This window comes from Cervus elaphus, chromosome 15, assembly GCF_910594005.1.
Source record: "Cervus elaphus chromosome 15, mCerEla1.1, whole genome shotgun sequence".
NCBI lineage: Eukaryota > Metazoa > Chordata > Mammalia > Artiodactyla > Cervidae > Cervus > Cervus elaphus.
This window is the reverse complement of record NC_057829.1, coordinates 56,527,269-56,554,598: the sequence shown is the minus strand read 5'-3', so window position 1 is coordinate 56,554,598 and position 27,330 is coordinate 56,527,269. Positions and strand designations below refer to the sequence as shown.

The following is a 27,330-nucleotide window of genomic DNA, read 5'->3' as shown; positions in this document are numbered from 1 at the left end:
ACTAAACAAAATTATGAAACCTCGCTGAGAGTAACTGGCCTGGGAGAGTCATGAAACTTACAGTGTGATAGTTTAACATTTTGGTTTTCACATCGGTGCCAGAGGACGTCAGAACCGAGTCGAGGGATTTGGGTTGACCACTGGCTCTGCGGGCTGACCCACCACATGAGCAAAAGAGGCCTTTTCATTTCTGGCTTTAGTTTTCTCTTCCAGGGAGAAAAACTGAAGAATAGTTCGAAATACAAAGTGCCTTTTAATGAAATGCTGCCTCATTGTCTTATAACAGAGCTAACACGGACTGCCGGTGGCTCAAGATGGTAAAGAATCTGCCTGCAAAGCAGGAGACCCAGGTTCAATCCCTGGATCAGGAAGATCCCCTGGAGAAGGGCATGGCAACCCACTCCAGTATCCTTGCCTGGGAAATTCCAAGGACAGAGGAGCCTGGCGGGCTAGTCCCTGGGGTCTTAAAGAGTCGGACAGGGCTGAAGCGATCTATACTGACTAACACGGTTTATTAACAATATTAGTTAGAGAAGGAATGTACTGTGTGGTGCATTTGTGGGTTCACCCTAACCCCAAAATATGCAGTCAACTTCTGATTGCTCAGGGCAAGGAAAGGGAGATGAGCCAATGCACCAAGCAATGAACAAGATAAACATTTCAAAAATGTAAATATAAGCACACACACACATCCCATTCCCCACCCCCACCCCTCCACGCCTCCGCGGAACGAGCCACAGTGTCCTGCGCTCAGATAACGTATACAGAAGCCTAGCGAGTGAAAGACACCTCCCTCCCGGCAGCCCCGCTGTGTCGGCGCCCCGCGCGGGAGGAAGATTGCTGCTTTCCCTCTTGGCCTGCAGCCGCTACTTGCTTTACGCGGTTGCCTCCGCGCCTCCTCGCCCGGGGTTCGTGTTACGCTACCCTGGCCAGCTGGCCCCGGGTCCCAGAGCGCCCCCAGCGCCCAGCGAACCCTGCACCACGGCCGTCACGTCCCGGGCAAGGGCTCGCGCCCCAGCCGAGCGCTGGTTGGTCGCGCCGTCGAGCCCGCGGCCCGGCGATTGGCCCTGGCAGTCGGCTCACGTGGTCCCGAGCAGTTAAGCGGCCTCCCGGGCCCCGCACCCGCGATCTGCCGGAGCTGCGGCCACACGGGGACTCCCGGGAGACGGGTGCGAGCTCTCGCAAACCGCGGAGAGCCGCCGCTCCTCTGCCTGATGAGCTGCACCAGGTAGGTTCCCGGCAGATTCTCCCGCCCGGAGCTCAGGGAGAGCGCAGCTGTCGGGAGGCTGGGATGCGTTTTCCTGCTGTCATCCCCGCCCTGGAGACCCCAGGGGAGGGCGGGTTGACAGGCTGCTGACTTGAATCTGGCGCCCGGGAGGCCTTGGAGGTGTGAAGATTTGCTCTGAGCATCTTAGGCAGAGCTGATTTCGGTAAACGGTATCTTAAACCAGAAACTGTTTTGACGTGAGTCAGCTTTAGTTCTGATTCCCTCGTGGATTCTAACCGTATCTCTTGGTCCTGCCCAGATGTCTCAAGGACTCGTGGGAAGAGCACTCAGATTTCTGGTTGGGTAGTTTAGCTTTGGGAAGAACTAACGATGGACGATGTTCACTTTCCTTGGTCCTCTTTCCTTCTTCTGACGGTTTGCCATAGCAAACTCAGTCTCAGAGTTTGAGCAAATGATTATTTTTAAACTCTTGGGCCAGACTTAACATTCCAGGGAAATCGCCATATCCTAAAACTGTCTTTCTATAAGTGCAAAATATGAAAATACAGAACAAAACCCCAAACAAATAAAAAAAAAAAACACCCACAAAACTACTTAAATAGCTTCTTTAGGCATAACTTAGCAGAAGACTTCTCTGAAATTCCTGCCTGTTAACTATTATTAGACCAATAAATATAGCTTTCTCTCTCATTTGTTTGTTCTAAGTTTGTAGGTCTCCCAGAAAAATCCTAGGGCTAATAAAATGAATTCTCAGAATGTTTTTTTATTATCCATCTTATGATAATGACCATTTGCCTATGTGCTTAGAGTTGCTGGGAAGACAGTTACTAAAGCCAGAATGAGAAATGTCACATACAGTATACACACACTTCTTATCTGAAGGCTAGGATAGGGAAAAAATGTCCTTGAGTTTGGCAATGTATACACAGGGCTAAAGGCCAGAAAAAATATCCTTCTTGATGGATACTTCATGGTTTAATATTTCTGAGCATAGTTATGTTTAAATTTTAAATAGCTTTATTATCTTTCTGGTTATAAATATCCATTGCCAGAACATTAGAAAATACCAAAAAAGTACAAAGGCAAAAATAGATCACCTATCACCCAGAGATAATTGTTAACTTTTTGTTGTGCTTCCTATTACACTTTTCAACATTTATAAGTTCATATGTGTGTGTGTGTGTGTGTGTGTGTGTGTATAAAACACATATTGAAAATACCCTATTTTCAGGTTTGGCTTTCCCAATGACTCAGCGGTAAAGAATCTACCTGCAATGCAGGAGACACGGGTTCGATCCCAGGGTCGTGAAGATTCCCTGGAGAAGGAAATGGCAACCCACTCCAGTATTCTTGCCTGGAAAATCCCATGGACAGACGAGCCTGGTGGGCTATAGTCCATGGGGTCACAAAAGAGTCTGATGCAACTGAGTGACTAAATAATGACAATAATTTGCAGATCATCAGCTTTTCCCACTTAAATGTGGACTTGACATGAATGTCTTTTTGTGTAAAATACAGATTATGTAAAGTTTTTTTTTTTTAATTCATAAATGGCTGCCTTGCACTTCAGTGGGTTATTTGTGTAAAATGAGGAAGAACATGGTAATGAAAGTACAGAGATAATCCTCTGATTCACTCTTTCTAGTCTTTTGTTCTCAAAACCCTTTGCTGTTTTTATTCTTTCTTTTTAAATGGACTATGGTTCCAGAGAAGTGTAATTGATTCAGTAGCAAAATCATCAAAGCAGTCGAGGGAGTGCAGTCTGGAACTTTGATTCTAGAACCTGTCTGGTCATTAGCTTACCTGGGAAGCTTTAAGAACATATATAAATTCTTGATGCAATGGATTCTGCATTGAAGAGAAAGGTAGAAATCCAACTCTCTAGGCCATGGTGGGGGCTTCCGTGGTGGCTCTGATAGTAAGGAACCTGCCTGAAAACAGACAGGTTTGAGAACTGGTGCTCCAGAATAGAGCAAATGCTTTTAGAGCTGTATTAGAGATGATCCCATCCAAATCTTTTATTTCTCAAATGGAGAAGCTGGGTCACCAAGTGTTTTAACCCAGGGCCTATAGCCGGTCAAGGGTAGAGCCAAACATAAGATGCAGCTCTTATCACTTAACCCTGCATTCCTATACCACATGTGAGAGCACTGTGCTGGCTATCATAGCCAACAAAATTAGTACAGACATACTTGGGACCAGGGGAAGTGCATTCCAGGTGCAGATGATAACCCCTCTTCTTTCTATATTCCAGAATGATCCAGGTCTTAGATCCACGGCCTCTGACAAGTTCCGTCATGCCCGTGGATGTCGCTGTGAGGCTCTGCTTGGCTCATTCCCCACCTCTGAAGAGCTTCCTGAGCCCTTATGATGACTTCCAACGAAGAAATTTTGTGAACAAATTAAAGCCCCTGAAGCCGTGTCTCAACATAAAGCAGGAAGCCAGAGCACAGGATGACTGGAAGCCTTCACACAACCAAGCCAAGAAGCGGGTGGTGTTTGCGGACTCTAAGGGCCTCTCCCTCACCGCCATCCACGTCTTCTCAGACCTTCCAGAGGAGCCCGTGTGGGATCTCCAGTTTGACCTGTTGGACCTGAATGATATCTCCTCAGGCTTAAAGCTCCATGAGGAGAAGAACCTGATTCTGGATTTCCCTCAGCCTTCAGCTGACTACTTAAGTTTTCGGAACCACTTCCAGAAGAACTCTGTCTGCCTGGAGAACTGCTCTTTGCAGGAGCGAACAGTGACGGGGACTGTGAAGGTGAAGAACATGAGCTTTGAGAAGAAGGTTCAGATCCGGATCACTTTTGACTCCTGGCAGAGCTACAACGATGTGGACTGTGCCTACATGAAAAATGTGTACGGTGGCTCGGAGAGTGACACCTTCTCGTTTGCCATTGACCTGCCCTCCGTCATCCCCACGAAGGAGAAAATTGAGTTCTGTATCGCCTACCATGCTAATGGGCAGGTCTTCTGGGACAACAACGAGGGTCAGAATTACAGAATCATCCATGCACAGTGGAAGCCTGACGGGGTGCAGACGCAGATGGCATCCCAGGACTGTGCCTTCCACCAGGCGCCACCCCCCAAGGCCGAGCTGGAGTCGACCGTCTTTGGCAGCCCAAGGCTGGCCAGTGGGCTCTTCCCAGAATGGCAGAGCTGGGGGAGGATGGAGAACTTGGCCTCTTACCGATGAATGAAGCAACCTGGTGACCGGTCTTGACCTTATTCCCCCATGTGATTCTAGGTCTGTGTTGCTCAATCTTAGGAAGGCGTTGCTACTTTCCTTCAGTAGGCTTAGGTTGGAGCTTTTGAGACCTGGCTACAAAAAATGATAGCCCCTTGAGAATTTAGTGTGGGGGTTTGTATGGATGACATTGCCCAGTGTTGCTATAGAGGATCAAGTTACAGCCTGGAACCCTGTTTTTATAAAAGTCATATTCTGTCAACACCCTTTTCTCCTTCCCTCTCAATTCACTGGCTTTCATCTTGGGCAAGGAAAGGTTGAGGATGGACAGTGGATGGTGATGGAAAGCTGTGTTAATGGTATGAGGAATGTCTGAGAAGTATACACAAAGGGCTCTGCAGCTCAGGTCAGAGTGGAAGCAGGAGGTCTGATACTTAATTGTTGGTGAGAAAATGAAGGTTATTTTGTTTTTTTAAGTTGGTTTTACAGTTTTCTCCTGGGGAAGTAATTTGTAGGGGGGAGAAAATGATCCATTCTAGGTATTCTCGTGGAGAAGAACCCAAACAAACTTTAGGGGTACTGAGTGGTTATTGGGGAAAGGTGAATTATAACTCTGGAGAATCAGATTTTACACGAAGCCTTTCTGTTCAAGCGTGACTCATCAAAAATCATGATTTGGGGAAAGCTTAAGCAAATCTGGCTTTGCAGTCCCGGTGGGATAAGTGACCTTACCTGTGGCCCAGGTATTATGCTTGGGTTCTCAGTGTAAATGCTGCTTAATCAAAAAACCCATGCCATTATCATTGGCCAGCAACTTGTAGGGATTCTATGTCATGTCAAGGATCACTCTCTGCAAGTGCCTTGATTAAACCAGAATGTTGTAGTTGCTTAACCCAAGTACCTGAAGGGTCATCTGATAACTCATGAGTGTTTGACCTCATCGGAAGGTCCCCTCTGTTTGCTGGCATTCCGCCTGCGACACTATTGTATCTTCAAGAGTGTTATAAGTGTACACAACTCGCATCCTTCATATTGAAGGTGACTCGTTTTCCTGCCATACTTTATCGATGTGATATTGGAAGTGAAGACTGACACTGATTCTCAATGCAAGAATCCAGTACCTTGCACATAAAAGTAGCCATTTCTGTTTCTTGCCTATGTTCTTCTTGTTATTTTAAGTCTTCCTACCAATTTCTTGAAAGTCAACATTTTTTTTAATGGAGGTGAATTGTTTTGGATGTGTTGTAATATACTTTGTTTTGGACTGTGCATAAATCAATTCTGTAAGATCTTAAGAACAGGAGCCTCTGAATGTTCACTTCTATCATCATGGACATCCGTTGAAAGGTGTTCTGAGAATGCAGTTAATTTTAACACATGTGATATGCCATGCTGGAAAAGTACTATTGGAATAACTCTGCTGTGACAGTATTTGAGGTTTGGCTAGCACCCACAATTTTGCTATTCTAAATATTTCACTCTCCTGTAGCTATCCTCTGTGAACTTCTCACTTTAAAAATAAAAGTGTTTGATATAAGATCTGAGAATGTTTTCTTTCTCAAAGTCCCAGTTAGTTAAATAAGAAACCATCAACTGAGATTCTCCTGTTTTGTTTAACTGAGCAAGGTTAGTTTGGACCAGGAATTGGATCTGCCTGAAGGTATTCACATGGTCCCAGTCTCATTAGTGAGAATTTCTACCTCCTGACGATTGGGGCTGGGGTCTAGGGGCAGTGACTTGGGCTGCTGGGACTGTCCCTCTGACTGTCCCCATCTGTGCTGACTGCTCCTCACACACTGTCAGTTTTATCTTGGGGGCCACTTCTCAGCTTGAAGTAGGGGAGGGGGTGGTGTGGGAAGGGCTGGAGCAGCTACTGTCTCCTGAGTTTCAGCTCCTTCCTGAAAGGGCAAAGCTTGGAGCTGCAGGGAGGTGTGTGTCGCAGGCAGCGGGCATCAGTCCCAGACTGAGGGGAGGCTCAGCTCCTGGGGGTGGGAAGCAGCGGGTACAGGAAACAAAGTCTTAGTTCTAGTTCTTGCCTAAAACTCCAGAAAGGAGTTTCTGCACAGTGTCTCTTAAGGGGGACTAACCAACCTTCTAGAAAGGCCCAATGATAAAAAACAAATTTTATCATAACATCTTCTTCATCAGAAGTTGTGAACTGTAGGCTTACAGGCTGTATCTGGCTACAGATATTTTTTCCTCTTTTAAAGAATGTTTTAAATTATGAAAGTATGATAACACATTTACAGGAGACTCGGAAACTATAGAACAAATTTACATATAGTTCCACTATATAATTATTTTTGAAGTTGATTAAGATTTTTAGTTGGAGTTTCAATATCAAACTCTCAAAAATTAATAGAATGAATATACAGAAAAGTAGAAGGATATAGTATCTCTGAAAATGGCTGCAGATTTTTTTTTTGGACACAGGTTGATTTTTTGTTTCTCTTTTTTTTTTAAAAGAGAATTTATTGCTAAGAGCAGGCCATCAGCAGGCTACATTAAAAAAAAAATCTGAATTTCCTTTTAGCTCAAAATATTGCAAGGTCTTTCCTAATGGTGACCATCACCTGGAGTTAAGTGCAGCTGCCTCCTTTAGATGGGCTTTACCTGCTTTTTTTTGTCATCCCTGCTTCATTCTCTCATTCTGTCCCCCTACCTCTGTAAGCACTGGAGTTCATCACCCATATTTTGTTTCCTCTGGCTCTCTACTGGGTTAGGTGAAGCCCACCCTCTTCCCATAGGATGGAGAAAAGTTAAATATCAGTCTGACAAGGACCTTGAAAACCGTAGGATGCAAATGTCCACCTTTATAAGAGAAACTCAGATTCAGAGAGGGGAAGTGACTTGTTTGAGGTCCTGTGGCAGGTTGAGTCGGCCTGGAACAGTGATTTCTAGGTTGGACAGTGATTTTTTTGTTTTGTTTTTTAGTATTTTTATTACTTCTCTTTTTTAAAATCAAAGTTTTTGTTATTGAGGGCAGTGACTTTTTGCCTAGTGTTTTCCTTCCCGTTTCTTTCTTGAAGTCTTCCCTGAAGACCCTCCTTTCCTCGCGACCCCCTTTCTTTTTGTGATTAAATTCTTTTTATTGGAGTGTAGTTTATTTACACTGCTGTGTTAGTTTCTGTTGTACAGCAAAGTGAATCAGTTATACATATGCATATATCCACTCTTTTTTGGGTTCTTTTTCAATACAGTTCATTATAGTGGATCAAGTAGAGTTTCCTGTGCTATACGGTAGTCCTTATTGTGTGTGTACTCAGTCACATCTGATTATTTGCGACCCTTTGGATTGTAGCCCACCAGGCTCCACTGTTCATGGAATTTTTTCAGGCAAGAATAGTGGAGTCAGTTGAGATTTCCTCTTCCAGGGGACCTTCCTGACCCAGGGATCAAACCTGAATCTCCTGCATTTGCAGGCGGATTCTTTGCCGCTAAACCACTGGGGAAGCCCCTAGGTCCTTATTAGTTATCTATAATATTTTATATACTATTGTGTGCATATGTCAATCCCAAGCTCCCAATTTATCCCTCCCCAACCCTTACCCCACTGGTAACCATGAGTTTGTTTATTACATCTGTGACTCTATTTCTGTTTTGTAAATAAGTTCATTTGAACAATTAGATGCCTCAGCACCCCTATATTGTCAAAATCCCAACTGTGTTTTTCTTGTAAGCCTTTTAGCCTCCTGCCCTTGGCAGCTTTGAAATTTGACAAATATCTTGAGTGGAAAAGGAGCTGAGGGTCAGGTTCAGTCTTCGACACACCCTCTCACCAGAATATTGACGTAGTCTGAACTCTTAAATTTTCTTTTTTTTTTTTTCCAGCTTCTTGAAGCCATCTGTCAATGTCATTGGTATTCTTCCAAGGCAAAGTTCAGATTTTCATTTTCTTGTCCAGAATCAGCAAATACATCCAGGTACAAACAGCTGCAGTGTGTCAGTTCAACTTAGCCATAAAGTCTGGTTGTTTTAGTAACTTTCCAGTGCTTTTAAACAATTTGTTGGTATTTCTCCCTAGAGTGTCTTGTTCATCTTTATGTTAGTATTTGTCTGCCTCAAGCTACTCTATCATATTCAAAAATGATAATATATCTTATCTTTGATTCTCTCTGTATAGTTTCTCCTTATTTCAAGTCCCTGGTTGTCTCAGCAATAGCTTAATGCTTTCAAACTTTTAGTTGTTGTATTTTATACAGCTTTTCTAGCTGTTCTCATCTGGAGCATTAGTCTACTGCAAGCTCTTCTCTCTTAACTTTATACAGTTCAGTGCATCATCCTATGTGAATTTCTTCTAGAAATCTAAGGATAGGGAATAATTATACTTTGTTATTGTAAAAATTGAAGAATATAACCAAGATCCTAGCCTGGATAGAAAGCTATTTCACCGTTGTCCTCCAGAAGCATTTTAGAGATTGTTCTAATACCTAAAGAAGTGCTTCATAGGAGACCCAAACTTATACCCTGTGCAACATGGCTGAGAATGGCTTTGAAAATGTGACAATTAAAATATAAAGTCTAGATTATTCCCCACCAAAACTCTCCCAGTACAAAACACTCAAAAGTGCTAGATAAAATATTTTCTAACTATGTTATCAAAGCACTGCTAAGCTGGGAAGAAAGTAAAGTGAGTTAGTCGTTCCATCATGTCCCACTCTTTGTGACCCCATGGACTGTAGCCCACCAGACTCCTCTGTCCATAGAATTCTTCAGGCAAGAATACTGGAGTGGGTAGCCATTCCCTTCTCCGGAGGATCTTCCCGACCCAAGGATCAGAACCATGGTCTCCTGCATTACAGGCAGATTCTTTACTATTTGAGCCACCAGGGAATAACTTCCTTAGTCCTCTAAAGTGAAAGTGAAAGTGAAGTCGCTCAGTCGTGTCCGCCTCTTTATGACCCCGTGGACTGTAGCCCACCAGGCTCGTCCGTCCATGGGATTCTCCAGGCAAGAATACTGGAGTGGGTTTGCCATTCTCTTCTCCAGAGGATCTTCCCCACCCAGGGATTGAACCCAGGTCTCCTGCATTGCAGGCAGACACTTAACCTCTGAGCCACCAGGGAAACAAGTCACCAGGGAATAACATCCTTAGTCCTCTAAACAAAAAGCAAAAGCAGAACTCTAGGAAGGTAAATGGCTGGCACCTGTCCTGAAGTCACTTGTTAATCCCTAGGTGACCAACATTGCTTTTTTTGACATCTACGGCTGCTTTGAGGATGGAAGATGCAGATTAAGGTGGTAATGGGGTCACAGTGAATAGCATAGCCAGAACCAAGAAAGGATAGACCCTTGGTAAGAAAAGGATAAAACTCTCTTGCAAAGAAATTCAACTAAGAAAGATGCCTTGATCTCTGGGTAGAGGGGGAAAAACCTCCTCTTAAAATTCGTAACCACAATCTGTTCCTCACATGGATTTGCAATCTGAATTCACATTCCTGTGTTCTGAAAAACCTCAAGCAGAAAGTCTATTTAAAAATGGCTTCTGGCTGCAGTACCCACAGATTCTTATTAGAAGCAAATGTAAGTGCTCTGTGTGAGTGTATCTTCAAACATAAGCCCACAGAATTTTCATCAAACATGAATTCACATCCAGTGAAATAAAAAGTGAATAAAATTTTTGATAAGATGCATGAAAATAAGAATGAGAACATTAAAAAATTTGGGATTTAAAAAATGTCATAAGCATAGGTAACAAATACATAACTAAAAATTAATATAAAAGCATTAAGAACAATTTTATACTAATAAATCTTGAAATAAACAAAACAGATGCATTTCTAGAAAAATGTGTTATTTCAAAATAATCTCAGGTAGAAATACAAGATCTGGTTAGTCCTATAAATATTTAAGATTAGTAGTTTAAAATCCATTTATAAGTAAAATACAAGGCCTAGATATCTTTTTCAGGTGGGTTGCATCAAACATTTAAGAATCAAATATTTCTAATCTTATTTAAAATATTCTGCAGTATATATAAAAAAAGAAGGAACATTCCCTGACATATGTTAAGTTACCATAACTTTGACACTGAAACTTTATAAAGACAGTGTAGGAAAGAATAACAACTTCACTTATAAATAGATGGAAAAATTTATAAACAATAAATTATTAAAAATTAATCCAAAATATATAAAAAGGTAAGGTATTGTAATCAGGTTGGGGATATTCTAAGAAGGCAAGGTTGGTTCAAGTTTAGTTCAACACTAGAACATCAACTACTATAATTTGCCACATAAACAGATTAAAGGAATAAAAACATGATCAAATCAATAGATACCAAAAGTGTTTAAAAATTTTATACCATTAATAAAAACAACAACAACAACTATTACTACTCAAACTAGGGATAAAGGGAAACTTCCCTGGGTCGCAAAGATCCCCTGGAGGAGGGAATGGCAACCCACTCCAGTGTTCTTGCCTGGAGAATTCTATGGACAGAGGAGCCTGGCAGGCTACAGTTCATGGGGTCGTCAGACACGACTGAACAACTAACACTTTCACTTCCTTTAATTTGAAAAAATGATACTGACTAAAAATAAGAACAATTAAAATCTACCACAAACTTCACACTCAGGAAAAGGTTGACACGACTTTTAAGATTCAATCCTCTATCACCACCTCTTTCAAATACCGTGCTAGAAATCTGAGCCAGTAAAGTAAAGTAAGAAAGAAGTAAAAATGGAATTGGAAGGAAAGAAAGTATATTATTTGCAGATAATATATTTGTCTGAATAGAAGAGCCAAAAAATCTACTAGTAAATTATTAGAATAAGTGGAGAATTTAGCAGTTATTGTATATGAGATTGTGATAGTTAGCCTACAAAGATAGCCCCAGAAAGCTCCACCTTCTGAGTTTCACCCTAGGGTAGTCTCCTGCCGGGGATCCAACCCAGGGCTCCACATTGTAGTCAGAGTCTTTACCGTCTGAGCCACCTGGGAAGCCCTAAACTATAGTCTGCTTCCGTATTATACTAGAGTTGCTCTGTAACCAATAGAACAGAGCAGAAATCGTGATATGGCACTTCCAGGATTAGGTTACAAAAGATACTGTGGCTTTCATCTTAGTGGTCCTCTCTCTCTCTTCCTCTCCCTCTCTCCTCCTCTTTTTCTCCCCTCTCTCTTCCTTCCTCCTCTCTCCCCTTTCCTTTCCCTCCCTCTTCCCCTCTGTCTCTCTTTTTTTAATTTTCTTTTCAAAGTCTTTTGGTGGAGGTTACTGATGATTTAGTCCCTATGTAACCCTTAAGAGTAATAAATTGGAAATATCTGGGTTTTGAAAGTGATGTTCTCCCAGTCCCTTTAGGATGTGGTTTGAATTCATGATAAAGGACCCTCTTTATTTGTTTTTTTCCTGTACTTTTGAGATGCCAGATGGTGTCAAATTGAGTAGAAGTTTTCTTTGTGTCCTCATTGCTGCTGCAGAAATGAAAATAAAAACTGAATCCTTGGATGTTTTTGTCAAAGACCAGCTATTTTCTAGGTTATTTGTGCTTACACCTGGGGTTCTAGGTGACAAAAAGGCTGATCCTATTTAATTCTGGCAAACACCCTCCCTTAACGTTCTACATGGCACTCTTGCTGGTACCTACAACTATAGGCACCTACATTGCTGTGCCTTTCTGATTCCTCGGACAGTCTCTCAGTCTTTATTTATCTATATTAAGACTTTGTCAAACCCTGGCAGAGAGAGGCACCTCCCATCTTGGGATCAGTTCCGACTATAATATATCATCATCTAGTTTCAGTGTGCTTGGAAACAATGATCAGGCCAAATTTGCCATTACAGCAACAAAACATATAGGTGCATGTCATGGAAGGATACAGTCATTAAGATACCCGCGGGGACTCCTGGCTGTTTGGTTCCAACTTCTCAGAGCTCCTTTACTGGAGGCGCTGTTACTGGATCTAGGTGTTAACAGCTTCTTACTCATATGGGTCCACTGAGTCGGAGGAGCTGGTGAGTCACATGCTTATATCTGCTCCTCCAGCAGATATTTTATCCTGTCCATTTATAATGCTGACCAGATTCATAGTAACTAAAAATGGCTGTAACCGGAGACACACAAAGACTTAAATGTTCAGTATGTACACTGTTGGATGATGCAACTTTCAAAATTAATCTTTGGATATACCCTAGTTAATAGTCTATAAACTGCTTGTTCTTATGTCTGCCTGGGGATTTGTGACACACCCTCCCCTTTGGACGCGGACCATTAGGTCACATGGCATCAACCCTAGCATATAATGGGAATTGCCTCTTTGTTGCTACCAATGTCTTCGCTGGCAACCGAAAAACTGGAAATGAATTCCAAAAGTAACCATGATGTTGGTGGTGGTGCTTTAGTTGCTAAGTTGTGTTTGACTCTTGCAACCCCGTGGACTGTAGCTGGCCAGGCTCCTCTGTCCTTGGGATTTCCCAGGCAAGAATACTGGATTGGGTTGCCATTCCCTTCTCCAGGGAATCTTCCCAACCCAGGGATCGAACCTGGGTCTCCTGCATTGCAGGCAGTCTCTGAATTGACGGAGCCACCAGGGAATCCCTAACTGTGTTGATAAAAAAAGTAAATGTGTTAGTCTCTCAGTCATGTCCAACTCTGTGTGACCCCATGGACTGCAGCCTGCCAGGCTTTTCTGTCCATGGAATTTTCCAGGCAAGAATACTGGAGTGGGTAGCCATTCCCTCCTCCAGGGGATCTTTCCAACTCAGGGATTGAACCTGCGTCTCCCACATTGCAGGCAGATTCTTTACTGTCTGAACCATGTTGGTAGCAGACAACAAATGTTCTGGGTGCTTTTTGTTTTTATTTTTTGGCCAGCACGTGGCATGGGGGATCTTAGTTCTGCAACCAGGGATAGACCCTATACCCCCTTTCTTAGAAGTTTGGAGTCTTAACCACTGGACCACCAAGGAAGTCTGTCTATGCATACATTTAAACTCTTTTCATGACCACTGTCATTATCATAAATTTCTTTTTCTTCTTAGGGCCTTATATTGGAAGCAAGTTATTTAATGCCATTCGAGTTGTCATTATGCTCCTGAGGTCATTGCAGGTAGATGTGAGTACTGAATGGCTGAGATTTAAGATCTGATAGGAAGATAAAGTCTCTTATTTCTCAAAAGCTCTTTTTCTTTTTCCAATTTCCAAAGTCTTACCTCTCATCAAAAAAAAGGTTTCATTTTTACCTATATATAATAATTGTTATTAAATTTTAGTTAAGGGACCTGAGACAGAGATAAACCAAGTACTGGGGAAGGTGAAGAGGACAGAGAAGGTGATTCTGCTCTTTTAGCTTATTAGGACATGTGAAAATGATGGTACCTCTGGCTCAGTGGAGGTTTTGTGAAGTATGGGAGGAAGATTATATTTTTGCACATACTGAGTTAGAGGTGACAGTGGAGCCACCAGTATTTTATGGATAATTGGTGATGCAGATGAGTTTAGAGCTGGACACACAAATTTGTGGACAAGGGAAGAAAGTTCTCTAGGGCATACTCTTCCCTCCAATTCCTGTCCACTCGTCCCAGTTCTACTTTCTGGTGTTCCACTAATAAGTGCACTATACTGCCCTTGGCCCCTCTGCCCCTGCACTTTGGAAGATCCTTCTCTGACCCTCTGCTAACCGTAGCTCTTCCCGGAGAGTGAGCGATCCCTGAGGCCAAGGGGGTGTGCCCACCTGGAACCTCTGCTCATCTCCCTTCTAGACTATGCTCACGGTGCCCCTGGACCCTGGAATGGCGTCCCCAGCCAAGCCCACCTCCAGGGCCCTGCTCTGCTGGCCTCTGCTCTGAGTGAGTCTTCCTGAGGTTGGTGGTTGCACCCTTGGTCCTGAGAGGTGGCTGTCTGGATGGGGTGGCGGAGCTCACGTGGACAAGGCTTGTGGGCTGGTGTGTCCACTGCATAAGGATGAGGTCCCCAGTGTGGCAGGATGAAGTCAGGGTGGCTGACTGGGGCCTCCAATTGCATCCTTGTCCTGGACCCTGTGAATCTTGGAAGCCTTTAACTCCGCTTACTCTTTCACATCCCAGTTCTTGAGTTCCTTAAGAAGAATCAGAACCCTTCTTTTGACACTTATTCACTGCTCTTTTCCCATGTGCCTGCTGTGGAGAGAGAGCACTCAGGTGTGTGCTCCGTGACAGGGCAAACCCAGCCGTGTCTTTTCTACCTGTCTTTGCTCCCATGCGCTTCCCTGCTCTGGTTCTTTGTTCCATCTGCCCTCGAACTCATTTCTTAGAAGGTGGAATGGGGCAGGATGCTGTCAGACACAGGGGGGCAAAAAGAGGAGCTCACAGGGCCATGGATTGGTGTCAGTCTCTGTAGGGTTTTACAAGTTTGCCTTGAGTGGGGATCAGGGACCCTGTCCTCGGGTGATATTGCAGACAAAGTGGACAACTTTGGTCTCAGACTCTTTTGCAGACAAGCAGCATGTCCTGAAGAAGCAGGGGCTCCTTGAAGACTCCTGGCCAGACACCAGGAGAGGAAAGTGTTTCACTGCTGACTGCAATGTTAGGGCTGCTGTGACGTGGACAGAGCGCCTGCAGGGCTTTAGCTCCTGGAAGTCAGCCAAAACTTTTTTGATCTTGAGGGAATTAGCAATTTAGGATTCTGTATGTACGCATTGTATTAAAAGTCTAAGGCAACTTTTCTAGGTCTGCCATGTAATGTGATCCAAGTACAATCTGCCTACATCAGACTTTGGAGAAATTTTACTGTAGGGAGGCTTGAGTAACTATCCATTGTTCCTCTTGCCTTCTTTTGACTTTTTTGGCTGATGGTTCCCTCATCCTTCGTGTCATGCTTAAGTGTCCCCTCCTCAGAGTGGTCTCTCTGACTATCCCCTCTCGGGTAGGTATTCCTGGATATTCTCCCACATTTGTTGTTTCATCAGCTGTTCTTGAGTGTCTATGAAGTATTTGGATCCCTCAATTCATGTCCTCACGAAATTTATATTAACTGAGCATGTATTAATGTGCCAGGTGCTGTTAACAGGGTTATTTATGTTTTCTTATCTAATCCTATGAGGTGCGTACTATTATCATCCCCATTTCACATGTGAAGAAGCTGAGGCACAGGGAAGTTAAGTAACCTGGCGAGGGCATACAGTTAAAAAGAGGCAGAGCTGGGATTTCAGCCCAAGGAGTCTGATTCCAGTACATGAACATTTCCTCTCATGGTGTGTGCTGGTATGTTCAGTCGCCTCTGACTCTTTGCAGCTCCATGGACCATCGCCTACCTGGCTCCTTTGCCCATGGGATTTCCCAGGCAAGAATACTGGGAAGGGTTGCCATGCCCTCCTCCAGGGGATCTTCCCAATCCAGGGATCAAACTTGCATCTCTTACGTGTCCTACATTGGCGGGTGGATTCTTTGCCACTAGCACCACCTGGGAAGCCCTCCTCTCCTGGTACTCTCTTCTTTTCCTTCATCATGTGTCTCACAATTATAATTTTATCTGATATTGGATGTTGAATGAGACCTTTCTGTTGTCTTGGAATGGCTGCTAAGGCTCACAGGTGACACAAAACGTCTTAAGCTCACTCTGTTTCTAAAGAGAGCTCCCAACCAATTTTCAGCAATTGAGGTGGCAGAACTGGCCCCAATACCATCTACTCTTCCCCTCTCTTGGGTCTATGAGGAAAAGGCTGAGCTCGAGGAGACGGTGGGGATCCTCAAAGTCAGCTTGAGGGAGAGCAGAGCTCCTGGTGAGAATATGCCTCCCTGGGACAGGGACAGTATGCCTCCTCCCTCCTCTGAGCCAAGGGAGAGATGCGGGTGTGCTCTGGGAATTGCCAGCATCACATTCCCTGGCTGGACATCTGCTTGAGCAGCAGTACTGCTATCTGTCTGTGTCTGTTTTTGTCTGGGGAAGATATATTGACAAGAAAAGGCAGGGCTGAAAGGATGCCCTTGGGGCAAGGTCTCTCCCAGGGCTTGGCAGGATGTCTGACTTTCCCATGGGTCAGAAGGACATCGGGAAGGTACTGAGCCCCAAGCCAGGATGGCCACCCTTTGGGTGAGGGTGCCTCCAGCAACAACAGTCTGTGAGGTGGGCTCTAGGTGGCAAGGGGCAGAGAGTGGGGAGGAAGAACTCAAGGCTTTCTGCCCCTTCTGGCCAAGCCCCTCTGGCAGCAAGTCCTGGCCACTCAGGGAGGGCAGAGGGCTTTCAATCAGATATGAGGTGGGAGTTTACATTGGCCCAGACTAAATTTCAATAACCAAAAGTGACAGGAATCAGTGGAATCTGCCTGAGATATTTTAAGGGGTGCAGTGATGGAGGGAGATAATTTGACACAGCTGAGAACAAATTAAAACTAGTGTTGGGAAAAAATTAAAACTAGGTCATGTTTCTTCTCTATTGATTTGGAACTTCTTGGTGAGCTGGTATACGTATTTAACTGTGTGTTGGTTTATGGGCTGTCTCCCCTAACTAGACTGTGGCCTCTGTGAGGGCAGGACTTGTCTGTCTTAATTACTGTTCTATTCACAATACCTAGCGCAGAGTCTGGCAGGATAAATGTGCATTGAAGTGAAGAGTAAAAGATGTCACTGGAGGCCTGGGGAAATTTAATCGGTTGTTGATCCTGGCATTCCAGAAGACTGACTAGACCTATCCTCCCCTCCCTCCAGTAGATGCTCTGCAATCTTGGATACTAAAGGACTGTTAGTAAGAGGACCTCAGCACAGGAGCTGGGAACACGGGTATAACAGTTATATAAATCTAGGTTCAGAACTCAGTACCCACACTCTCCACCTAGGGTCTCAGCCAAGTAACATAACATCAGAACTTCCTCATTGACAAAATGCCTGTGTCATATTGACAACTCAGGATTGTTACGGAATTTAAATGCAATCATGCATGTCAAGCACTTGTGTACATTTGCCTGCAACAGAGCAAATGTTTACTAGATTGTGGGTCTGACTATTAGGGGCATGCAAATAATGGTTTAAGATAGATGTGGCCTGAACCAGGTGACTTAGTGGTAAAGAGTCTTCCTGGCAATGCAGGAGACTTGGGTTTGATCCCTGGGTTGGGAAGATCCCCTGGAGAAGGAAATGGCAACCCACTCCAGTATTCTTGCCTGAAAAATCCCATGGACAGAGGAGTCTGGCGGGCTACAGTCCATGGCCTGGCAAAGGAGTCAGACATGACTGAGCGTACATGCACACATGAGGCCTGAACCGTAGGGGATTCTTTTGAGTAACATGACCTGAAACTGGTCATATTAAGGCTCAGAACTTGGTGAGTGGGGGGGTGTGGGGTGCCCATGATTCTGTGTTTGGGACTTCCAGGACCTTCGAAAGCATGTGATGCAGGAATCAGGTGAAGATTACCTGTGGGAAAGGGCTTTGCAAAGCCTGAAGTGGGGAACAGTTTGAACAAGGCAAGCGTTAATAGTGGGCAACAGGCAGGCTCAGGGGCTTATTGTTTATTTATAGAAAGGCCTTGGGGAGGCAGAGGAGAGGAGGGAAAGAAAAGAATGTGTGTCTGTGCAGGCGTGTGTGTGTGTGTGTGTGTGTGTGTGTGTGTGTACAGAGAGAGGGAGGGGAGAGACAGAAAGAGGAGAGAAACTTCTGGGCTTTCATTTAACATGTGCACTCTGCCTTCTCTCTTGTCCCCTCTGCAGTCCTTTTCCTCCCAGCTGTCACAGTGCCACCTCCTCTGGCCAGTCCTGTCTGGACACCCTGTCTGACCTTGAACTATCTCTCAATCCTTCCGGGTATTGCCTCAGCCAGCCAGGGAGAGCCTGGTCCTGGCAGAGGCTGTGTTGAAAATAATTCACTCTGAAAGCTAGGCTTGTTCTCTTCAAAGGGTGAAGCAAGCTAGACAGAAGGGATGAGGGAGTTCCCCCCAGCCCCCACCCCCTCACAAGCCCTCTCTTGGAACCTACACTTCCCCCTCCCCGGGATGACCTCTGTCCTTGATGAAATGGGAGAAACAGAACAGCAAGGCTTGTTTCCTTTCCAAATGAAAAGATGGACACCCTGAAGTGCATTTTAATCACTCTCTGGCAAGTGTGGGGTGACTGGGGGAGGGGAGGAGGCTGACTTGCCCTTTCTCTGCCAGTTCTCTGGGAACCTAGCCCATCCGTATTTCTCCATAAAACTTGAAGGGCAGTGTATCATTGTGGGAGAGATACTGCAGTTTCCCCAGACAGAAACCTATCCCTTCTTAAGGGTCTTCATTTACAAGGTCAGTTGTATTCATTGAACATGTGAGTATTTAGAGAGATGGAAATTGATCAGGGGCACCAAAGAAGTTTCAGGTTAGGAGGGACCTCTGCTCTACTTCTATGTCTAGAACAGTGGGAAAAAAGAGGAAGGCTTAACATGTTGGGGATTTCATGGAGCTCAATGAAAGTTGAATGAAACCCTGGTTGGGAATGGCTTCTTGGGTAGAGAGATATGAAGTTTGACTGGAATTTGGACAGAGAGGAACAGAGATGGTGTTCCAGAAGGGCACCAAGAACAGAGGCAAGGAGTGGCCATAACCATGCAGTGGTGGGAAAGCAGAGAGATAAATGTGCCTGGCCATATGGCTGGGGGCTGCCATCAGATGAGGTGCAGTGAATGATGGAGGCTGAAGAAAGTCATCTTTTTCTATCTCCAGGTAAGAGGGAGATAGAGTGAAGTTTATCTTTACCTGAAGCAATGCAATGAGAGCAGAGGGTTAGAAAATTTGATGAGGGTGGCTCAGGGGAGAGAGATGGGAGGTGGAAAGTTCAGTTGGGAAAGCCATTGTTATAGCCCAGGTGAGGAGGGACAAACACCTAGGCTGGGATGGGCGGCAAGCCTGATTGGATGTGAGGGGAGCAAGGCAATCTCAGCCCTTCTGAGAGAGATGCTTCTGGGGCCTCTGAATGCAGAGTGAGAAGAGGCTCTTGGCTGGGCTGGCTTGGCCGTCGTTGTCTAGTTAATGACAAGTGGCTATCTGCTTACACAAGTGACTCATGCTACAGTGCTGGGCGCACAGATGCTCCTGGTACCACTAGTCAGCTTGAGGAAGGGCATAACATTTGTTTTTGCTTGTTTGTCTTGTGGTTGGCAGTAAGGTGAAGACTTGAAGGTCAGTGGGCATGCTTTCCATTTGGCTTAATGAATGGATTTTTGATTCTTCATGGGAAATCCAATTTCTCAGAATTTCCATTGCAGACTCTTCCTTTAGACAGGAGACATATTTATCAGTCTTCTTTAGAGAGCCTATAACTGAATGATGATGATTTCTGAGCAATCAAAATGAAGAATTTGCACTGAAGTTTATGTTTTATAAAGAGACATCTTCCTTAAAGACTTCCTGACTTAATTTAAAAAAACCTGCATATGGTTTGTCTTTGAGGATTTCCTCACATTTGAGTAGATAGGGCATCCAAATTGGGGACTAAGCTGAAAAGATGCTGAGTCTTGGGGGCCAAAGCGAGAGAGATGCTAGAGAGAGTGAGAGGGAAAGGCTGAAGATGTGGGAAGAGAAAATTTGGATTTCTTAGGTCCCTGAGGTGACATTTACTGCCCATTTACTGGAGCCCCACTGTCAGACTGAACAGGAGTCTGCCAACCAGCTGACTCAACCATCACAGCGCAGAGGGGAGGAAAGTAAAAAGGAGGTTAAGAGACAGTGCAAGGCAAACACAGCTAGGTTTGTTACCCTGAGTCCACCTATGGCAAAGAGGCAAAGCTATCTGCAGCCTTGCATACTTTAGTGAGAATTATTTTCAACCAAAGACTCAGTTGTTTGTTTCTTAGCTATGTTAGGGCTTCTCTAGTGGCTCAGTGGTAAAGAATTAGTCTGCAATGTAGGAGACCTGGGTTTGATTCTTGGGTTGGGAAGATCTTCTGGAGAAGGGAATGGCAACCCACTCCAGTATTCTTGCCTGGGAAATCCCATGGACAGAGGAGCCTGGCTGGCTACAGTCCAAAGGGTTGCAAGAGTCAAACACAACTTAGCAACTAAAGCACCACCACCACCAATTTGGTTACTTTTGGAATTTGTTTCCATTTTTTCAGCTGCCAGCCAGGACGTTGGTAGCAACAAAGGGGTGATTCCAATTACGTGCTAGGGTTGATTCCATGTGACCTAATGGTCAGCGTCCAAAGGGGAGGGAGTGTATTATAAACCCCCAGGCAGACATGAGAGCAAGCAGTTTATAGACTATAGACTAGGATATATCCAAAGATTAATTACAGTCCATGGGGTCGAAGAAGAGTCAGATGCAACTTAGTGACGAAGCGATGACAGCAACAGCAGCTGTGTTTAGTTAAATGAGAGAATGGAATCTTGTATGGGGTAGGGGAGGTAGGTAGATGAACAAGAAGAAGTATTAATAGTAGGCAAATTGTAATGAATCGTCAGAGGAACTTTGGATATTGAGGAAACTACAGGAGGGCGGTGGTCACCTCCACTGTGTGTAAGGGGCCATTAGCATTGGAATTTGACTAACATTTATTGAGGACCTTTTGTGACCTAACAGCTTATTTATTCCTTACAACAGCCCTGTAAGTAAAATTTAAATGATTCCCATCTTGTAACTAAGGAAACTAAAGTTCAGAGAGGGTAAGTCATTTTCCCAAAGTCACACAGCTTGTCCTGTATGCAGGGTTGGGATAGCTCATCAAGTCCACTGCTCTTTTCAATGAGTCTCTGGGCAGGATCAGTCCAAAGGGGTTTCCAGGCTGGGAGGTTGTGTTTGTCATGTTTCTAAGTGCTCATTTGGGTTTTTAATACTTTAATCTAGAGCCCTTCTGTTCACCTATTTCTTTAGTAGAGAGTGGGCCTTGTTAATAAACAAAAGTCACAAGTCAGATTTTCTTTGGCCTCTCAGACAGAGCTCAGCTGGTTGGTTTGGTTTTATTTTGTCTTGTTCTTAAGGATAAAGAGAAACAAAATGCATTGAAAATAAACAGAGTAAGATGTTTAGATAGATTCCTCACTGTTTCTCCCCCACCCCCAGTTCATATTTCTTTACTTTTTCTGGGCCTTTATACAAGGCGGTGGTGGAGAAAGGATTTGCTGCTGGAGGGCAAAAGAACTACACCCTCCTTCTCCTGCTCCTGCTGTCTCCTCCCCTCTCTCTTCTCTTTTTTCCTTTCCTTTCTCTTTCCTTGGCCCTTCCTGCACAGGTGGAAATGGTCTCTCTTTGTGGGTGAGGAAAAGAGACTGTGGGTTTGGCTGAATATTTTTATCTGTGACCTGGTGATAGAATAAAAGGAGCCTTGAGTTGAGGGTATTTTGTAGATGAGATGAACAACTCCTTAGAAGAGGGGCTCTGCAGAGCTCTGTGACAACCTAGAGGGGTGGGATGGGGGGAGAGTAGCAGCAAGGCTCAAAGGAGAGGGGATGAGTGAGTGAGTGAGTGAGTGAGTGAGTGAAAGTCGCTCAGTTGTGTCCGACTCTTTGCGACCCCATGGACTATACAGTCCACAGAATTCTCCAGGCCAGAATACTGGAGTGGGTAGCCTTTCCCGTCTCCAGGAGAATCTTCCCAACCCAGGGATCAAATCCAGTTCTCCCGTGTTGCAGGTATATTCTTTCCCAGCTGAGCCACAAGGGAAGCCTGGGAGAGGGAATATATGTATCTTATGGTTGATTTACATTGTTGTATGGCAGAAACCAACACAACATTGTAAAGCAATATCCTACAGTAAAAAATAAATTAAAAAAAAAAGAAGAGGGATCTGAGCTCCAGTGAGCTTCCTCGGTGGCTCAGATGGTCAAGAATCTGCCTCCAATGCAGGAGACCGGGGTTCCATCCTGGGTTGGAAAGATCCCTTGGAGAAGGAAATGACAATCCACTCCAGTACTCTTGCCTGGAGAATTCCATGGACTGAGGAGCCTGGCAGGCTACAGTCCATGGGGTTGCAAAGAGCCAGATGCGGCTGAGCAGCTGACGTTTTCTGAACCCCAATAATCATTAGTCAGGCACCAACAGTTTTCAGAGCTTTGATGTGCTGTTTAAGCCCTGGAGATAAATGGGAACCAACGGTCACAGGGCTTGTAATCTGCTCAGGGAGTCATCTCGGGCAGCCCTGAGAAAACGGGGACTGGAGGAGCAGCCTGGAGAGGCTCCCTCAGCCTGAATGGAGGAGGCAGAGGAGGAGAAGGAGAAGGAGGAGGAGGAGGAGAAGGAGGAAAGCAACTGTGGGGAAGGAAGAATTCCATGGGGGCAGACCCCAGGCACTGGCCCCAGGCCAGAAGTATACAACCCCAAGCTGAGGAGGCAAAGCAGCTGAGCATCGGAAGTCAGACAGGCTAATATTGAAGTCCAGGCCTGTCTTTACAAGCTGGGTGAAGCTGGGTAAGCTGTTTACCCTTTTGAGCCTCATTTCCTTCATCTATAAAATGAAGCTGAAATCTGTACTTGCCCTATTAGTCTGTTGTGAAAATTAATGATAAATTGCTGATCTCAGAACTTGGCCTTCAACAATCAATATTTGGCCAGATCTTGTCTAGTAGAGAAAAGTCGACCTTTCTATTTTCCTTAATGCATGAGGCTGTATAGAAAGCAGGAGACTGAGCTAAGGCATAAAGGAATCACTTCTCTTTAGAGGATTCAGCGGGGAGATTAACAATCAGCTTTGCAGAAATTCTTCTCATTTCCTAAGATTTCTGTCTTCTTAAGAAGAAACTAACAAGCAAAACTCAAATGTCTCAAAGGATGACTGTAAACATGATCATTCCTTGGTCCAGAGAAATCTTTCCTTTTGAAATTGTTTCAACCCACATGCCTGTGTTGGGCTACTGGATATGTCTGCTTGCAATTATGTGTCCTTTGGGCCATCCAGAATTACATGAGAATTGAATGTTTCTTAGCAGATTCTTTGCTTTATTTGAAGAACAAGAGAAACTTCTGCCAGTAGACCTCACGGCTACATGTATGATTTATTTTCACTGTCACTGGTCCTGAAGCCTGGGCTTCTTATTGATTTTTAAGTAAGTTTATTTTCACAAAATCAGTATGTGTGTGATGGGATCTGATAAGGCCTCCCTACAAGAAAGAACAACATTCTGAAGTCTGAGTTCCTTTTAGAAATCCTTGGCTTTAAATCAAAGTTGGAGGCATGTTTATATTTGGGGTTTAAAAGGATCAACTGAGACTTGGTAAATAAGCAAATGAACATGGAACCAGACCTAAGGAGGAGAATTGCAGCTTTGATAAATGGCAACCTGATTTGGAAGAGAGAGGTCTTTATTTCAACACCATCGAAGCCAAGTACTTTGGGCTGGAGGATTTGCAATAGGTTCCCAAGCAGACCACACAAACCAGGGTTCTGAATGGCAAAGGGTCCTTTCATTTACCACTAAATTAATCCCTTATCAAATTGGGGCCAGCTTCTGAAAGAAGGTTTTCATATTGAAAAGAGAATTTACTTGCAAGAACTTGTCAAATCCATTATGTAATTCTGAAGAATTTGCCCCTTAAAGTCAATGTTTCTGGTATTTGAGCTAATCTCGCAGTGCCTTAAAGGATTCAACTTCTTTTTATTCCTTTTCGATCTGGAATTTTGGAGAAGCTCCGGTGCTGCTGGAATGTGTTTCACATTTTCAATTTAAAAACATTATTTATCTTCTCTGCTCTGGAGGTAACAGTACAATCTTGTACAAGTAATAGCCATTCATATTACAAACAGCTATTTGTGCTCATTGTGGCTCCAAAGAACGAATGAGTTGAAATGGATAAACTCAAGGTATGCAGGCCTGGCAGCCTTCTTGTTTGTCAATTATTAATCAAGGGGAGGGTGTTATCCTGTTTTGGGTTGCAGCCCATTCTCCAACTTCTGTGTAGGGTGAGGGGAGGGGTGGTGGTGATTGACAGCCACAGACAAAAACTTCCTGTGCATCTACAAGCCACTGAGTGCTAAGTGTGTAGACCCGAGGGATTCACACATATGTAGAAACAGGTACAGTCTAATAGAGAGCCTAGAAATAAATCCACACATTTATAATCAACTGATCTTTTTTGTTAATTGAGGTAAAATTGATAGATTAGTCTCCAATGTGCAACATAACAATTTAATATTTGTGTATATTGTAAAGTTTAGTTACCATCTCTATGGTCAACTAGTCTTTCACATGGGAGCCAGGAATATGCAATGCGGAAAGGATAGTTTCTACAACAAATGGTGTTAGGAAAACTGGATGTGCACATGCTAAAGAATTAAACTGAATCCTTATCTTATACCATCCACAAAAATTAACTTGAAATGGATTAAAGACTTAAAGACTTGAGACCATAAAACTCCTAGAAGAAAACATGGGAAAAAAGCTCCTTGACATTGATCTTGGAGTTTTTTTTTTTTGTTTGTTTGTTTAGATATGACACCCAAAGCACAGGCAACAAAAGCAAAAATAAACAAACAGGGCTACCTCAAGCTAAAAAGCTTCTGAAGCGCAAAGAAAACAGCAAAATGAAAAGACAACCTATGGAATGGGAGAAAATATTTGTAAGGCATATCTGATAAGAGTTTAATATCCAAAATATATAAGGAATTCATACAACTCAATAGCAAAAAAACAAAACAAAACAAAACAAAACCCACAACAAACCCAATTAAAGAATGGACGAAGGATCTGAATTGACAGTTTTCCAAAGAAGACATACTAATGGCCAATAGATACATGAAAGATGCTCAGTGTTGTTAATGATCAGGGAAAGGCAAATCAAAATCACAATGGAATGTCACTTCACATCTCTCAGGATGGCTATTATTATGAAGACAAGAGACAAGTGTTAGAGAGGGTTTGGAGAAAAGGGAACCTTTGTGCACTGTTAGTGAGAATGTAAACTGGTGTACTTATATTGAAAACATGGAGAAGGAAATGGCTTCACACTCCTGAAAAATCCCGTGGATGGAAGAACCTGGAGGGTTACTGTTCAAAGTTTCACAAAGAGTCAGACATGACTGAGTGACTAAACACACACAGACATATTGAAAACAATATGGAGGCTTCTCAAAAAATTAGAACTACTCTACAGCTCAATAATCCCACTTCTGGGTATATACACCAATGGAATGAAATCACTACCTTCATGAAAGAGCTTGTGAATCCCACTCCCTTTCTGGGACAAAACCTTCATGGGCCTGACCCCTTTCACAATTTGAGTGATTCGAGGGGCATCACTGCAGCTGAGAGTTGTCTGTCTGTTTATTCTCTATTATACCCAGCTTGAACACAGTTGACCAACTTTTGGCATAGGAGGCTAAGTTTCTTAGTGAAAAACAAGAAAGTTCCTCCAATCCAAATAGAACTTGCCTTGGATTGCCAAGATCTGGGTTGAGAATTCAGATCCTGTTTATGAGGGGCCATACCACCAGATTGTAAACAGTGGGTAGTTCCTTCCAGGGGGTCTTGGACAGCTGCTAAGACCCTTGCTGTGTCCATGACCAATTCTGGCCACAGGGCAGGGGTGAACAAATGCTCTGCAGCCCTCAGGCAAATGCCCAGTGAGCAAACACCACGCTGGGGGACAGTGGTAGCAGACATGTTCAAAGGTTCACATTTATCTTTGCACAGCTTTCTCAATGCACTTTCCAGACTGTGATTTTATTTCCAATATGACCTGGCAGACAGACCAGGTAGAGATTGTTGACCTGCTTTTCTGTGATGTGATGAAATGGTACCATCTCTTGGTCTGGTTAGCTTAGGTTGAATGGCAAGAAGGGAAGTGCAGTGATGTGAAAGTGGGTTGATTGAGCTATAATTCTTGCTCCACCCTTAACTAGCTGAGTGACCCTTGATAAGTTACCTCAGTTCTGTGAGCCTCAGTTTCCATATCTGTGATAATAACCTTGAATGTTTGAAGTGAGGATTACGTGTAGCTCAGTGTCTGTCATCTAGTAGGTGCTTAAAAAAATGGTGGTGATTTTTGGGCATTACTGTAGTGGACATGCCTTGGTGTGCTGCCTAACCATAGAATCCTCAGGTGGTTGCTTTCACCCACAACCTTTGATGAAGTGTCTGGCAGAGGTGCTAGGTTTGTACTGTGTAAGTTAATTTGGTGAAGGAAGATTGCCTAACCCAGGATGGACCTGAAATCTGGAAATTTGGAATTGGAACAATGAGGACCTGTGTCATAGAGCTGTGAGGCACTGAGTTGAAAGACCATGTAGTCTTGGGGACAAAGGCAGCCAGAATGACTACTGTACAGGCTGAGGTAGTGGCAGAGGAAGCCTTTAGTGGAGAGAAAGGGGTGAGTGGGCAGAGGTACATGGAGAAGAGATGGGTCATACAGCCCTTGAAAGACTGAGGCACAGTTCTTAAACTCCTATCTATTTGCACAAAGGCAGGTGGATTGCATGCTGCCCGTGGATTTTAAGGGACCTGTATGAGTCAGTCTCACTTCTTTTGAGTGGGCTTGAGTGGGTATCTGATCCTTGTCATGAGAAGATAAATGTTCAGAACCAAACAGATGAACAAATGGAGACTCTGAGAGCTACAGTGAGTTGATGAGCTCATTCTACTGCTTTTTGCTGCCTTGTAAAATTCCTTATCTGGCAAGTATGGTTGTTATAGTGGTGATTCTCTTATCTCAGAAGCTACCTGGGAATCTGTTGAGGTGGGTTGAGGAGGGAGGAGGGCCCTGTCAGGGCAGACATGGTGCTAATCCAGCCTTTCCCCTTGCTGACTTCTGCTTTCCCTCCATGTTGCATGCCACTGCTCTCCAGGCTCAGTTCAGAGTCAGGAAAGTGTTTTCCTCCTTGAGCTGGTCCGTGGCTCTCAGTGGCCTCACTGTCTGTAGTTTTCTGGATCCCAGGAGGTCTGGTTGGACTTGACTTCCACTCAATGAAATCATCTAGCTTGGAAGTCAATTTCTCTGACCTTTTGATGCTGACTATGGCCCAAAGTAGGTATTCTGGGACCTGAATGTAAAGAAAACTCTGGGCCAGTGTTCCTGAGGCTGAAGTTAGAATTCACCATGGGCGTC

The 27,330-nt window shown here is 44.0% G+C and overlaps 1 protein-coding gene and 1 long non-coding RNA gene across 4 annotated transcripts in view; both read left to right on the top strand.

Moving 5' to 3' along the window:
- The first annotated feature begins 1,070 nt into the window (after positions 1-1,070).
- PPP1R3C (protein phosphatase 1 regulatory subunit 3C) lies at positions 1,071-5,953 on the top strand. Its single transcript, XM_043926485.1, has 2 exons — positions 1,071-1,228; positions 3,483-5,953. Exons 1-2 carry the CDS (start codon positions 1,215-1,217, stop codon positions 4,423-4,425), a joined length of 957 nt encoding a protein of 318 aa, XP_043782420.1. The 5' UTR covers positions 1,071-1,214; the 3' UTR covers positions 4,426-5,953.
- An 11,997-nt stretch (positions 5,954-17,950) lies between these two features.
- The window catches only part of LOC122709425, a 33,183-nt gene continuing 23,803 nt past the window's right edge, over positions 17,951-27,330 (top strand). For 2 of the 3 annotated variants that reach the window (XR_006345514.1, XR_006345515.1), the window contains exon 1: positions 17,951-18,605. This is a non-coding gene — a long non-coding RNA (uncharacterized LOC122709425). Of the gene's footprint in view, positions 18,628-27,330 lie in introns of all 3 variants that reach the window. The other variant, XR_006345516.1, reaches the window with a different exon arrangement.